Source organism: Lithobates pipiens, unplaced genomic scaffold (assembly GCF_037356315.1).
Source record: "Lithobates pipiens isolate NorthernLeopardFrog02 unplaced genomic scaffold, aLitPip1_a1.2 Scaffold_1, whole genome shotgun sequence".
Lineage (NCBI taxonomy): Eukaryota > Metazoa > Chordata > Amphibia > Anura > Ranidae > Lithobates > Lithobates pipiens.
The window spans coordinates 188,997,377-189,012,562 of record NW_027507685.1 but is presented as its reverse complement, the minus strand read 5'-3'; the positions used below and the strand labels follow the sequence as shown (position 1 = coordinate 189,012,562).

Sequence of the window (15,186 nt, the reverse complement as noted above, 5' to 3'; positions counted from 1 at the left end):
TTTCCGCTGCTAGCGTCTCTTCCACTGCACCGCCCAAGCTCCCCAGAACCTATTCCACATGCCAGGTGAGACGTTGCCATGCCGTGCTGCGTCTGTTGTGCCTGGAAGCAAAGAGCCACACTGGCCCGGCACTCCTTTCAGCTTTGCGTTCACAGGCAGATGAGTGGCTAACACCGCTCAATTTGACAGTTGGTAAAGTGGTGTGTGACAACGGTGCCAATCTGCTTAGCGCATTGAAACAGGGCAAAATCACGCACGTGCCGTGCATGGCACACGTCTTAAACTTGGTCGTGCAGCGATTCCTTGTCAAATACCCTGGGGTCCAGGACATCTTGCGGCAGGCAAGGAAAATCTCGGCCCATTTCAGAAGATCTTACACGGCCATGGCTCGCCTTGCTGACATTCAGCGGCGACACCATCTGCCGGTCAGACGTCTTATTTGCGATTGCCCGACGCGATGGAACTCAACCTTCTATATGCTTGATAGGCTGCTCCAGCAGAAACGTGCAGTTAACGTCTACCTGTATGAACTCTGCGAAAGAAACGGTTCTGGGGAGCTGGGTTTTTTTTCACCGCGCCAGTGGCTGCTCATGCGCGACACATGCAGACTTCTGCGGCCATTTGAGGAGATCACCAAACTGGTCAGTCGCAGCCATGGCGCCATCAGTGACATGGTACCTTATGCCTTCTTTCTGGAGCGTGCATTGCGTCGTGTCATTGATCAGGCTGTGGAGGAGCAGGAGCGGGAAGATGAGGAAGTCGCAATGCTGGATGAATTCCCAGGGGGGGCTACTCTATCTGAGACAAGTCAACAACAGGAGTCTGATGAGGAGTCAGAGGAGGATGGTGCCGGGGCGGATGAGCAGGAGCAAGAAGAGCATGCTTTAAACCTTTCTGGGATCCCTGTTGTGCGAGGATGGGGAGAGGAGAATGAAGAGGACGACATTATCCTGGATGATGAGCAGGAGCCAGGCCACCACACCGCTTCCACTTTAGTGCAAATGGGGGCCTTCATGCTCCAGTGTTTTAATAGGGACCCCCGTATAAAAAGCATGAGGGTCAAGGACCAGTACTGGGTGGCAACGTACTTAGACCCCCGGTACAAACACAAAATGGCGGAAATGTTACCGCCGTCGCAGAGGGCTGTCAGAATGCAGCACTTCCAGGCCTTGCTTCGAGAAATGCTGCATTCTGCTTTTGCGTGCGCTGGCAGAGGAGCAATTCCCACTCCCAGAGAAGGATTTGCGGGTACCAATCCAACAGCGCCTGCAAGAAGAGGCCGGTTTGAAGATGTGTTGGTGACTTCGGATATGAGGTCATTCTTTCAGCCGACCCATCGACAGGTGTCATCCGGATCCAGCATCAGGGAACGCCTAGACCGTCAGGTGTCCGACTACATTGGGTTAACGGCCGATGTGGACGCTCTGAGGAGTGATGAACCCCTAGACTACTGGGTGGGCAGGCTTGACCTCTGGCCAGAGCTTGCCCAATTTGCAATCGAACTGTTGGCTTGCCCCTCATCCAGTGTCCTGTCCGAAAGGACGTTCAGCGCAGCAGGGGGGATTGTGACCGATAAGCGTACTCGCCTAGCTCACCACAGTGTTAACTACCTCACATTTCTAAAAATGAATGAGGCATGGATCTCGGAGGAATTCAACACATGTGATCAGTAGACCATGTATATGTCTATAAACAATTTTTGGAATCAAGCACACAGACCTTCTTAATTCATTTGGCTCACTTCCCTGACCCAAAAAAGCACACCGTACTATATGCCCCTACCCTCCTCTTTGAAGAGGTTGAGCGGTGTCATATTTCTACTGGGGCTGCTTATTATGAGGGGTTCCCACCATCCCTGTGCTGTGCTGACTTCCTCCTGGGTGTTCTTATTATGAGGGGCTCCCACCATCCCTGTGCTGTGCTGACTTCCTCCTGGGGGTTCTTATTATGAGGGGATCACACCATCCCTGTGCTGTGCTGACTTCCTCCTGGGGCTGCTTACGGTGCTGCTGTCAGCGCTGTATGTCACGGAGCTGCTGTCAGCGCTGTATGTCACGGAGCTGCTGTCAGCGCTGTATGTCACGGAGCTGCTGTCAGCGCTGTATGTCACGGAGCTGCTGTCAGCGCTGTATGTCACGGAGCTGCTGTCAGCGCTGTATGTCACGGAGCTGCTGTCAGCGCTGTATGTCACGGAGCTGCTGTCAGCGCTGTATGTCACGGAGCTGCTGTCAGCGCTGTATGTCACGGAGCTGCTGTCAGCGCTGTATGTCACGGAGCTGCTGTCAGCGCTGTATGTCACGGAGCTGCTGTCAGCGCTGTATGTCACGGAGCTGCTGTCAGCGCTGTATGTCACGGAGCTGCTGTCAGCGCTGTATGTCACGGAGCTGCTGTCAGCGCTGTATGTCACGGTGCTGCTGTCAGCGCTGTATGTCACGGAGCTGCTGTCAGCGCTGTATGTCACGGAGCTGCTGTCAGCGCTGTATGTCACGGTGCTGCTGTCAGCGCTGTATGTCACGGAGCTGCTGTCAGCGCTGTATGTCACGGAGCTGCTGTCAGCGCTGTATGTCACGGAGCTGCTGTCAGCGCTGTATGTCACGGAGCTGCTGTCAGCGCTGTATGTCACGGAGCTGCTGTCAGCGCTGTATGTCACGGAGCTGCTGTCAGCGCTGTATGTCACGGAGCTGCTGTCAGCGCTGTATGTCACGGTGCTGCTGTCAGCGCTGTATGTCACGGAGCTGCTGTCAGCGCTGTATGTCACGGAGCTGCTGTCAGTGCTGTATGTCACGGAGCTGCTGTCAGCGCTGTATGTCACGGAGCTGCTGTCAGCGCTGTATGTCACGGAGCTGCTGTCAGCGCTGTATGTCACGGTGCTGCTGTCAGCGCTGTATGTCACGGAGCTGCTGTCAGCGCTGTATGTCACGGAGCTGCTGTCAGCGCTGTATGTCACGGAGCTGCTGTCAGCGCTGTATGTCACGGAGCTGCTGTCAGCGCTGTATGTCACGGTGCTGCTGTCAGCGCTGTATGTCACGGAGCTGCTGTCAGCGCTGTATGTCACGGAGCTGCTGTCAGTGCTGTATGTCACGGAGCTGCTGTCAGCGCTGTATGTCACGGAGCTGCTGTCAGCGCTGTATGTCACGGAGCTGCTGTCAGCGCTGTATGTCACGGTGCTGCTGTCAGCGCTGTATGTCACGGAGCTGCTGTCAGCGCTGTATGTCACGGAGCTGCTGTCAGCGCTGTATGTCACGGAGATGCTGTCAGCGCTGTATGTCACGGAGCTGCTGTCAGCGCTGTATGTCACGGAGCTGCTGTCAGCGCTGTATGTCACGGTGCTGATGTCAGTGCTCTGTATTACGGTGCTGCTGTCAGTGCTCTGTATCTCCTGCACCCTCTTGTTTGCCTACCCTGGTCCCTGACCTTCCCTCTCCTCCATTGCCTTCATTAGCTCCATAGTCCTGAATTGTCAGAACAATTTCCCAAATAAAAAAAAAATGCTTGTAGTTATCGATCCCAAATTCACCTCATACATGTATTATGCTATTGTCCAGGTGGTGGGACTACGTGCTACCCCCTAATAATTACCCCGTGGCCGCAAATTCGACCTAAAGGTTTGCGAAATTCGCCTCCCATTGAAGTCAATGGAGCCCGCGGCGAACGGTCGTTTTCGCGAACGTTTGTGTCCGTTCGCGTTTCGCGTTCGCGAAACGTCCCGTCGGAAGTTCGTCCATCACTATTCCTGAGTAGCAAAGAAGGATCTGGGCAGAAGACACAGAGAGGAACCGAGAAGGATGGCGGGAGCTAGTGTTGCGGGGCAAGTCTCTAGGAGGGCTGGTGAGTGACAGGCACAGTTGGGAGAGCTGGGGAGGCATGCCGCAGCGGACTGGGAGAGTGCAATCTGAGATGGATGTAGAGTCAGCAGGACTGTGATGTCATCGGCAGTGGAGTCAGGCAGCTGCAGCCAGGAGGGCTGGCAGGGCCTGAGGAGGAATAACTGGGAGCAGTAGTTCACCAAAGGTCAGCTAGCACTAAAGACTTTCCTATTTTTGTTGCTACATTAAAGGGGCCCGTGGGTCCCTGCCTACAAATGGCAGTTGCTAAAGCCTGACAGAGTTAGAGTTGGGCCAACCATGTGCTTAGCTGTGCCTGGAACCAAGTATTGTACAGGAGAGAGAGAGCAACAGTCAACAAATAAGCATTGTGCTGGAGGAGACTGGAACTCTAAGCCCTTGTACACACGGTCGGAGATTCCGACGGAATGTGTCCGATCAGACCGTATTGTCGGATAATCCGAATGTGTTTGGTCTACATCGGACTGTTTCCGTCGTAATATGCGACGGACCAAGTTTTCCAACTTGTCTATAAAATTTTCCAACAACATGCTCCGATCGGACATACTTCGATCATGTGTAGCCTACTCCGACGGACAAAGTGCCACGCATGCTCAGATCAAATTCCTAGACCAAAGCTATTGGCTACTAGCCTGAACATAGTCCCGTTGTAACGAAATAACGTCATCACGTTATGTACAATCGGATTTTCCGACAACTTTGTCCGACCGTGTGTATGTAACAATTTTCGGACAAAATCCGTTGGACAAAATCCAACGGATTTGGTTGTCAGAATGTCCGACAATGTGTACAAGGGCTTACAGTGTAAACAGAGGTTCAAACTGATCATCCTATCAATTCCATTATCGATTCTGGGCATTCCATAATTACCCTTACGGGGTTTACCACTATACAACCATACTGGAACACATTAGAATTGAACTTTATTTTGGACTGTTCATTAATTTATTTATTATATTTCGCCGGTCTGATGAATTTGACATCCAGCGGATGCATGCACAATGTGATCACTGGTTTGATTATTTAAATGACTGAATTTCACATATTATTTTATTTCATTCTCATATTGTTTATGGTATTTAAAGTGCTGCAATTTATATGATTTTTTTTTAAAAGAATGCAACAATGGCAGCCTCCATGTTTCTCTCATGACAGGCTTCCTTTAAAGTAGTTGCAAACCTCTGAAATGAAAAATTAACCAAGCATATCCTTCTATAGTGAATATTTATGTATTACAGGAACTTGTATAGCGTCGTCAAATTGTACAGCTATTTACATATACAGTGCATTGTACATTAAATTGCCTTGATCCAGAGCACCTACACTGATAAAAATTAAAAATTCTATTGGCTTGTAATTTAACATAAAAATTTTATAATTTTCAACATAAAAATAAATGTTAATGAATTTACTTTGATATTTTAAGTACCTTGATTTTCATTAGTTCTTAAAACACACCTTTTACATTTACAAAAATAATGTATAATATTGAGTAATCTAGACAAAACTTTTAAGGTATGTGCATTTCCATATTCTAATTGAGTTATATTTACTTAAAAAAATAATCTTTTCATTTGACTGAAATTGCGGGACGCATATATTTGCCAAACGTGCAACCATACGAGTTTTGATGCTGTATATTTTAAAGAGTTTGACGTCTTTTGGAACTTTGAAAACCTGCACAAGGCAGTTCCCATACATTTGAGGCCCATCGGGACAAAAGACAAACCAGTGACAAGAATTTTTCTAAGTCACTATAAAGCCATGCAATGCCATTGAAAGGTAAGAGTGAACATACAATACATTTGATGCTGCTTTAATAACATTACATTTGTAACACTTTATAAATAATAAATGTTAATTACAAGTTAATATCACTTAAAACTAAGTAGCTAAGTAATAGGGCAGCACAGTGGTTAGCACTTGCTCGCCTAGCAGCAAAAGGGTCGCTGGTTTGAATCCCGACCACATCACTACCTGCCTGAAGTTTGCATGTTCTCTCTGTGCATGCGTAGGTTTCCTCCCACATTCCAAAGACATGCTGGTAGGGAAATTGGCTCCTGTGTAAATTGGGCCTAGTATATGTATATATAAATGTGAGTTATAGATCTTAGATTGTAAGCTTCTTGAGGGCAGGGGCTGATGACAATGTATATTTAAAGCTCTGCATAAATTGACGGTGCTATATAAGTACTTGAAATACATAAGTTAATGTAAGTGTTCCTAGCTTAAACTTTTCTATAAACTGGAAAAATTGAGTTGGTTTTACTTTAACCTATGGTCTATAAACTGGAAAATTTGAGTTGGCTTTACTTGAACCTATGGTCTATAAACTGGAAAACTTTAGTTGGCTTTACTTAAACCTATGGTCTATAACAGTGTTTCTCAACTCCAGTCCTCAAGGCGCCCCAACAGGTCATGTTTTGAGGCTTTCCATTATTTTGCACTGGTGAATTTATCAGTTTCACTACCTTAGCAATTACCACAGCTGTTTCAGCTGAGGGAAAGCCTGAAAACATGACCTGTTGGGGTGTCTTGAGAAACACTGGTCTATAAACTGGAAACGTTTAGTTTTTACTTAAAACTATAGTTCCAGACAAGTATTCCTAACTTAAAGCACTATGGTCTATAAACTGAAAAAAATTGAGTTGGTTTTACTTAAAACAACAACGTTCAAAACACAAAAAGTCGAATGAGTCAGACAAAAATAATTTTGGTTGACAGTACTTAAAAAGCAGACGTAAATAGTTGTCTCAATTTTTTTGAGTAGACCCAGCACAATATTTTTTAACAGTGTAGTGTGATTTCTGTTTCCTCTATCATCCCTCTGCTATCTGCATGAGTCACACCGGAAACACTCTATGCTGACACCAAGCAATCCTGGAAGATGGCCCTACCCCTCCTCCAGCACATCACAGGTGATTGACAGTCTCAGCTGTGCAGGTTTCCCTATGAGACTGTGTAGAGGGAGGCTGGGTGTCCATTGCCTCCACTTAGGTCTCAGATGACACTCAGCTGCCTGCTCTATGCTTTTCAGTTTATGACTCTTCAGATTCTCACCCCCTGCCTTCTGAAGCTCAGGAGATGCTGTGTAAAATGTGTGCTTTAGGAGGCCGGTTAGAGGAAAGCAGGCTGCCGATAAACAAGTACAACTTATGTAGGCAGATTTGCAACCTTCTCAGAACATTTATATTGCCACAAACAGTATACCTTTTTTTGCTTCTTCAAGCCAATGTATATATAACAGGAGTCATTGTTATATATTTTTCAGTTTGAGGGCTACATCGACTATTTTACAAATATTTGCGGTCCAAAAAAAATCAATCCTTTCCATTAATGACTGATTAAAATTTAACTGGATTAATAAAGTATACTTTCATATTTTTTGTAATATGAATAAGAACAAAAAAGGAGAAACTTTAGTAAAACTTCATGGTCCCTATTAGATCCTCACCTTTTATCTGGGTCCCCATCAGATTCTTGCCTTTTATCAGGGTCCCCTTAAGATCCCCACCTTTCATCAGGGTCCCCATCATAGTGCCCCCTCTTACAACAGAGTGCTCAGATTCCCCCCTTATAACAGTGTCTCCATCAGAGTTCCCCTTACATAGGGTCTCCATCAGAGTCTACCCAACAAAATGGTCCTCGTTAGAGTCCTCCCTTACATTAGGGTCCCCATCAGAGCCCCCCCTTTACATCAGGGCACTCAGAGTTCCCCTTACATCAGTAGCTCCATCAGAGTCTACCCTAAAAAACAGTCCCATCAGAGTCTTCCCTTACAGAAGTATCCCCAACAGAGTTCCCCTTACATCAGGGTCTCTATCAGAGTTCCCCCTTATACCAGTGTCCCCATCAGAGTATATCTTACATCAAGGTTCACTTGAGAGTCTCTCCTTACATCAGGGTCCCCATCAGAATCCCCTCTTTTTTTAGTATCCTCATGAAACCTGCCCTGGAATTCACAGGGGGGAGAAGGAGTGAAACAGAGACCAACTAATCTGAATCCTTAGTCTATACACGGATCTGCCACTGACCCTAGCTGCGGGCAAGATAAAATCTTGTATCAGATCAGATGTGACCAACAGGACATAGTTAGGAGACCCCTGGTACATAGCTTACTTGTTCCTTGAACTTTTTTTTTACTCCTTATTTTACTAAACTGTAAGCTTGTACAGGCTGAGCTCTCAGTCCCTGATGATATCCCTGTACCTCTTTTATATGTTCTCTACACCCAAAGAAACAACTGAAAAAGACAAGTTTTATAGTAAAAATCCAAAAATCCAGCAAAAGCATATCTACTCACCTCCATGATATCTTTGACAACAGGCGTCCATCGAGACAACTGATAGGTCTGTTCACTGATTCTCTCTTTGCGGTCTGGTTTGCTCCTGCGGCGAAGTGTGGACTAAAGATTGAGCAAATTATTATCTTATGAAAAGACAAAGTGACAGCTTTAGGAAAAAAACTAAATATTTTCAATATGCTGGCCTGATCCTGATCATTATTACGTTTGTTCTCAAAATTCAAGTCTTACCCAGATTATGTATTTATTATGTGAAGACCAATCACAATGTGCAGCAACCCACAGATTTTAGTTATATCAGTGGGGATGAATTCTGATTAGTCACTACACCTTACTTTAAATTTACTTACCAAATCAAATGAACAGATTTCCTATTATAAATAAGTATTGCTTTGACTATTCTAAATAGTAATGTGTTAAGGTACAGGAATTGTCAGGCATAGCAGGCCGTCAGTCCAATCAGCGAAGGCCACACATAACAAGGGGACAGGGATGATGGTGACATCATTGACATCAATGTAATTGTCTAAATATGACCATGTGGCCATATTTGGATAATTACATCAGCCAGCATGGGTGGCAGGTGGGGAATTTCACGGCTGCGGTTGATTGGGCCGGTGGCCAACTATCCCATGGGTTTGGCCCAAACCTTAGCTCATCACTGTATAGATGTATAGATGTGATCTATCTTATATGAAAAAAAAAACAGGTGCTATTCATATAAATGATGAAATAAGGCTCCTTGAAGCAAATGACCAGACTCCATTCTGTATGATATGATATAATATTATATATATATATATATATATATATATATATATATATATATATATATATATATACAAAGTATGCAAAATATACAAAATAATATGATTGTAGTGGTCTTTGTGGTTGACGAGAGACAGCCTATGAAGGAGAACCCCTAAAAATGGGTTGTGTGCGCGTGTTCTATATATACAGTAGACAATATATATATATATATATATATATATATATATATATATATATATATATATATACACACGCACACATACATACTGACCTTACCATTTAGAAATATACCTACATCAGTAATGATGGGAACTCCTAAATGGCCCATATTGGTGATGATCTCACTGTCTTCTGGTGGGATCTGTGCATGCTGGATCAGCTTATTCAAATTCTCTTCAGTTATCCCTGATTGGGAGAGAAAAGAGACACATTTAAGCAAACTATACAATGGGAGATGAAGAAGCAAGATCTTTGGTCAGATTTTTACCTTATACATGATCTGGTACCTTTATGACAAGAGATCAGATGTAATATGAACCCTAATATATTGGTGTATCCTTTAGGTTTTATACCAAAACCTAAGATCTACCATACATGGATTCTGATTATGAAGTACTATTCATTACATGAACTGAACATTTAGACCAGAATGTTGGAATCACGTGTTTGGTATCTGTATGACTTCCTGTTCTTTCCCATTGTCACCGGGTATATCTGGTGTTACCCTAAAGAAGCCTTTCTCAACCTGTTGAACACAGAGGAACCCTTTAAAATAACTTAGCGGTCTCAAGGAATCCCTGCCAATACGGTATATCTACAGCTCACATATCTACAGCCTGAAGTGATCGTCAGTGGGATGATTGCTCCTTACAATAAACCATTAGTGTCAGTGGTAGCTGATCTAAGAGTTAGACATCGCTCACTGCTCATTGCTCAAGGAACCCCCTACCAAACTCTGCAGGAACCCTTGTTGAGAAAGGCTGCCTTAACAACCTGCAGGTTGATACCATGTATTAGGTCATAAGCTTCTGCCTTGCAACACTGGGGTCATCAGTTCGAATCCCAACCAGGGCTGTATATGCATGAAGTTGGCATGTTTTCCCTGTGCTCGAGTGGGTTTCCTTTCACACTCCAAAGACATGTTGGTAGGTTACCTGGCTCATGTCTCAAAATTGGCCTTAGTATGTACATGTATGCAGGTGAAATAGGGACCTTGAATTGTAAGCTCCTTGAGGGCAGGGACTGATGTGAAGATTCAGTATGTAAAACCCTGCATAAAATGTCAGCACTATATAGATACCTGTATTAAATATATAAGAACATCTGGTGTGTATGTAGGCTGCTTCATTTGACTATTCTCTTTATGTAAGATGAAGAAGGCGCAGATTGAGTAATCCCCAAGTTGGGCTACTGATCATTCATGTTCAAGATGCGGGAAGCAACAATAGATAACTCATCAGTACCAAGCTAGGTGGACTAATGAAGGACAACTTTTGGCAGCTGAAAGACAAGTTGAGTACAGTCTGGTGTGTAGGACACAGTTGTTCACAAACCAGGAATATCACACCAGGCACTGACCTCCGGTTGTGCCAATTTTCAGTGTACTGGTGAACCCTGTAAATGATCATAATGGGAACAAAAACCACAACGTTCACATTGTTGGGGTTGAGATCCAGAGGAAATTATCCTCTTTTGCTACTAATTGGTTCTCACGGTAAAGTTTGACTCTCCTGTGTTCCTTTGTACGCTTGCTCAGTGTTTGAAGGCCCCTGTTACATTTGAGATATACTAGTAATGCTGTGGGTATTTCTATATATATATATATATATATATATATATATATATAGATAGATAGATAGATAGATAGATAGATAGATAGATAGATAGATAGATATAGCAGATAAAGTGATCTGGGCACCAGTCCTCAGGAAGGATGGAGCGAGTACAAGCTCTTTACTGTAAGAGCAGCAAAAATGTGGAATTCTCTTCCACAGGTGGTGGTCTCAGCGGGGGGCATTGATAGTTTCAAGAAACTATTAGATAAGCACCTGAATGACAGGGATATACAATGTAATACTGACATATAATCACACACATAGGTTGGACTTGAGGGACTTGTGTCTTTTTTCAACCTCACCAAAAATGTACTATGTAGATAGGGAAGAATATGCATTCAAACACAGTCACAGCACTTACCGTTCTTAAGGAAGATGTAAAGGAGAATGATGCGAATTTTATCATATGTACTGACATTTCCATCCAGTAGAATGGGTACAATTGCCCTCATAGGGTCTTTGATCTTCTCGCCCTCTGCATCTGTGCCCATAGCAAGATCCTAAGAAATTATCATAAATTAATATGGAAGTGTCATTCTCTTAACATTAGATTAAGAGTAACAATGTGTTAAAACCATGAAATAAAGTAGGTATGACTATGGGAGCCAGTCTCCTATGTAAAGAATAGGGATGAGTAGAGCACCCCCCAGTTCGGTTTGCACCAGAGCTTTCAAACGGACCGAAAATTTGTGCAAACTTTAGAACCCCATTGAAGTCTATGGGACTCGAACGTTCAAAATAAAAAGTGCTCATTTTAATGGCTAATATGCAAGATATTGTCCTAAAAAGGGTTTGTTTTTAAAAACTGCCGTTTTTTTCGGGAGCACTGATTTTAATGACGATTAAAGTGAAAAAAAAGGTGAAATATTCCTTTAAATATAGTGCCTGGGGGGTGTCTATAGTATGCCTGTGAAGTGCCACGTGTTTCCTGTGTTTAGAACAGTCCCTGCACAAAATGACATTTAATGGAAAAAATGTCATTTAAAACTGCTTGCGGTTTTAATGTAATATCTGGTTCCATCAGTATGGATGAAAATCATTGAGAAAAATGGCATGGGTAGCCTCCCCTGCCCATTACCAGCCCCTTTGGGTCTTGTATGGATATTAAGGGGAACCCCAAACCCAAATAAAAAAAAGGAAAGGCGTGGGGCCCCAAGACCCTATATACTCAGAACAGCAGTATACAGGCGGTGCAAACAAGACAGGGACTGTGTAGGTTTGTTGTGTTAAGTAGAATCTGTTTGTAATTTTGAACTGGTACATTTTGAAAGTGTAGCTCCAGTCAAAAAATCTATTTTTAAGCTTTTTGGAAAACATGGGAAGGGTTATCACCCCTGTATAATTTTTTTGGCCGTCTGTCTTTTTTCATCGCACTTCCTGTTGTCTCCTTCCGTTTGCAAGTAGGAGACATTTGTAAGTTGGATGTTTGAAAGTAGGGGCCTGCCCTATATGCTCTGCAGGAATGGCAGAACAAGGTGTTGGTGTTGCCACAACACTGTGAGCCCTCAAAGTGACTCTTGGTGGGCGCTGGAGCGCCCTGCCGTGAACAATTATATCAAGAATTGTAATTACATGCCATTGTTGACCAGTGGTAGAAAAATTGGGCCTTTGGTGGTTGTGGTGCTGGTGCTGGTGCCACAACACTATAAGTCCTCACAGTTACTCTCAGTGGGCACAGGAACAGGCCCTGCTGTGAAATATTATATCAAGAATTGTAATTACATGCCCCTGTTAAACAGGGGCTAAAAAATTGGGCCTTAGGCACTGCTTGCTGGTGCCACAACACTGCAACCTCTCCCAGATACTCTAGTTGGAGTGCAGGGATGAGCCCTGCTGCAAAGCATTGCATCAACAATTGTATTACATGCCCCTGTTAAACAAGGGCTGAAAAATTGGGCCTATAGACTGCAACCTCTACCATATACTCTAGTTGGAGTGCAGGAATGAGCCCTGCTGCAAAGTAGGGATGAGCTTGGTGTTCGAGTCGAACGCATGTTCGACTCGAACACCGGCTGTTCGCCCGTTCGGCGAAGCCAGAACTCTGTGGGCCATTCGCACCAAAATCGTGTGGGGCTCACGGCCCACAACGCACTGCGCCATCACAGTGCATTGCTGGCTCATGATTGGCCAAGCATGCACTGTGACCCCGCATGCTTGGCCAATCACAGCGCCAGCAGCGAGGAGAGCCATAATTGGCCACAGGCACGATGCCTGTGGCCAATTATAGCTCAGGCTGTTTAGTAAACACCCCACACTATATAAGGCCGCCAGCGTGGCGGCCTTGTGTAGTGTTCCGCCGTCTGCAGGAGTTAGTTGGTGTTCTGTGCCTCCAGAGCAGTATACACCTGTATCTACCCTTTATTGCTGTTCTCTAATTGAGCCATCTGCAGGAGTTAGTGGGTGTTGTGTGCCTCCAGCACAGCACAATATACACCTGTATCTACCCTTTATTGCTAAGAGTTCTCTAATACAGCCATCTGCAGGAGTTAGTGGGTGTTGTGTGCCTCCAGCACAGCACAATATACACCTGTATCTACCCTTTATTGCTGGAGTTCTCTAATACAGCCATCTGCAGGAGTTAGTGGGTGTTGTGTGCCTCCAGCACAGCACAATATACACCTGTGTCTACCCTTTATTGCTAAGAGTTCTCTAATACAGCCATCTGCAGGAGTTAGTGGGTGTTGTGTGCCTCCAGCACAGCACAATATACACCTGTATCTACCCTTTATTGTTGTTGTTCCCTAATACAGCCATCTGCAGGAGTTAGTGGGTATTGTGTGCCTACAGCACAGCACAATATACACCTGTATCTACCCTTTATTGCTGGAGTTCTCTAATACAGCCATCTGCAGGAGTTAGTGGGTGTTGTGTGCTTCCAGCGCAGTATACACCTGTATCTACCCTTTATTGCTGGTTTTCTATAATAAAGGCATCTGCATGAGTTAGTGGGTGTTGTGTGCCTCCAGCACAGCACAATATACACCTGTATCTACCCTTTATTGCTGGTGTTCTCTAATACAGCCATCTGCAGGAGTTAGTGTGTGTTGTGTGCCTCCAGCGCAGTATACACCTGTATCTACCCTTTATTGCTGTTCTCAAATAGAGCCATCTGCAGGAGTTAGTGGGTGTTGTGTGCCTCCAGCACAGCACAGTATACACCTGTATCTACCCTTTATTGCTGGTGTTCGATCATACAGGCATCTGCAGGAGTTAGTGGGTGTTGTGTGCCTCCAGTACAATATACACTACCCAATTTCTGGTTTTCCCATCTCCCTGCAGGCCATTACCATGTCTGGAAGGCCAACAAGGAGAGGCAGACAGGCACGAGCCAATAAAAGAGGGCAAGCAGGTTCTGTGTCTAGAGACAACAGTGCTGGTTGTGGACACGGTGCATTGTCATCAGCACGTGGCCATGGGGCACGCTTGTCCTTATTTTCAGCAGCTGGACGTGTTGAGCCGCATCATGCTGAAGACTTGGTAGAGTGTATGACCAAGCCCTCTTCATCCTCCTCATCCTCTCTCACCCAGGCTCAGGGTACTAGCAAAGCAGCTGCCAACGCATCCTCTTCCCTCGTCTCAATGTCATCATCAGTCACTCCTTCCCTAGACCCACCATGTCCTCCTGAGGAGTCCCCCAAACTGTTTGAGCACAGTGTTGGGTACATGCTCCAGGAGGATGCCCAGTGTTTTGAAGGCTCTGATGATGATACTCAGCTAGAGGAAGGCAGTAGCGTGAGCGCAGAGAGAGGGGATGCTCAAGAAGGACAGCAATCTGGCAGTCATGCTCCACAAGCTGCAGCATACTGGCAGGTTTGCTCCAGTGATGAAGAGGGAGGGAATGATGAGGTCGCTGACTCCACGTGGGTGCCTGGTAGGAGAGAGGAGGAGGAGGCACATCTCCAACGAGGCAGGATGCCCTCCAGGGGCCAGCTTAGGGGCAGCACACCGACTGAATCACTGCCTGTGCAGGGCGCTGCCTCTGTGCGTTATTCCAAAAGTTCTTTTCTGTAAGCCTTTTTTGAGACGAGTGTATCAGATCACACTGCTGCTATTTGCAACATATGTCTCAACCGTATCTCGTGTGGCCAAAACATCAGCCGCTTGGGCACCGCATGCTTGACCAGACATATGTTGACACCAAAGAACAAAGCGGACCCCTCCTTGCTCCTCATCAGCTGGGATCTCCAACCCCACTAGACCTTCAGTCCTCTCTGAAACCTGCACTGAGAGGAATGAAGATGTAGAATTAGGTGCATCACAGCCAAGCCACTGCACTCTGCTAGCAGTACACCCACGTCCGATTGTAGCAGGCAAATCTCCCTGTCCCAGCTGCTGGACCGTAGAAAGAAATTCACTCCCAGCCATTCACATGCCCAGCAGTTGAATGCTAGCTTGGCTAAATTGCTAGCACTTCAACAGCTGCCTTTTCAGT

General features: G+C 45.3%; 1 protein-coding gene across 2 annotated transcripts in view; it reads right to left on the bottom strand.

Moving 5' to 3' along the window:
* STXBP1 (syntaxin binding protein 1) overlaps positions 1-15,186 on the bottom strand; it is a 90,709-nt gene that overhangs the window by 21,705 nt on the left and 53,818 nt on the right. For both annotated transcript variants that reach the window (XM_077479037.1, XM_077479038.1), the window contains exons 14-16: positions 11,116-11,254; positions 9,215-9,324; positions 8,149-8,250 (exon numbers count right to left, since the gene is read on the bottom strand). In XM_077479037.1, coding sequence (XP_077335163.1) covers positions 8,149-8,250; positions 9,215-9,324; positions 11,116-11,254 — 351 coding nt within the window. The remainder of the gene's footprint in view (positions 1-8,148; positions 8,251-9,214; positions 9,325-11,115; positions 11,255-15,186) is intronic.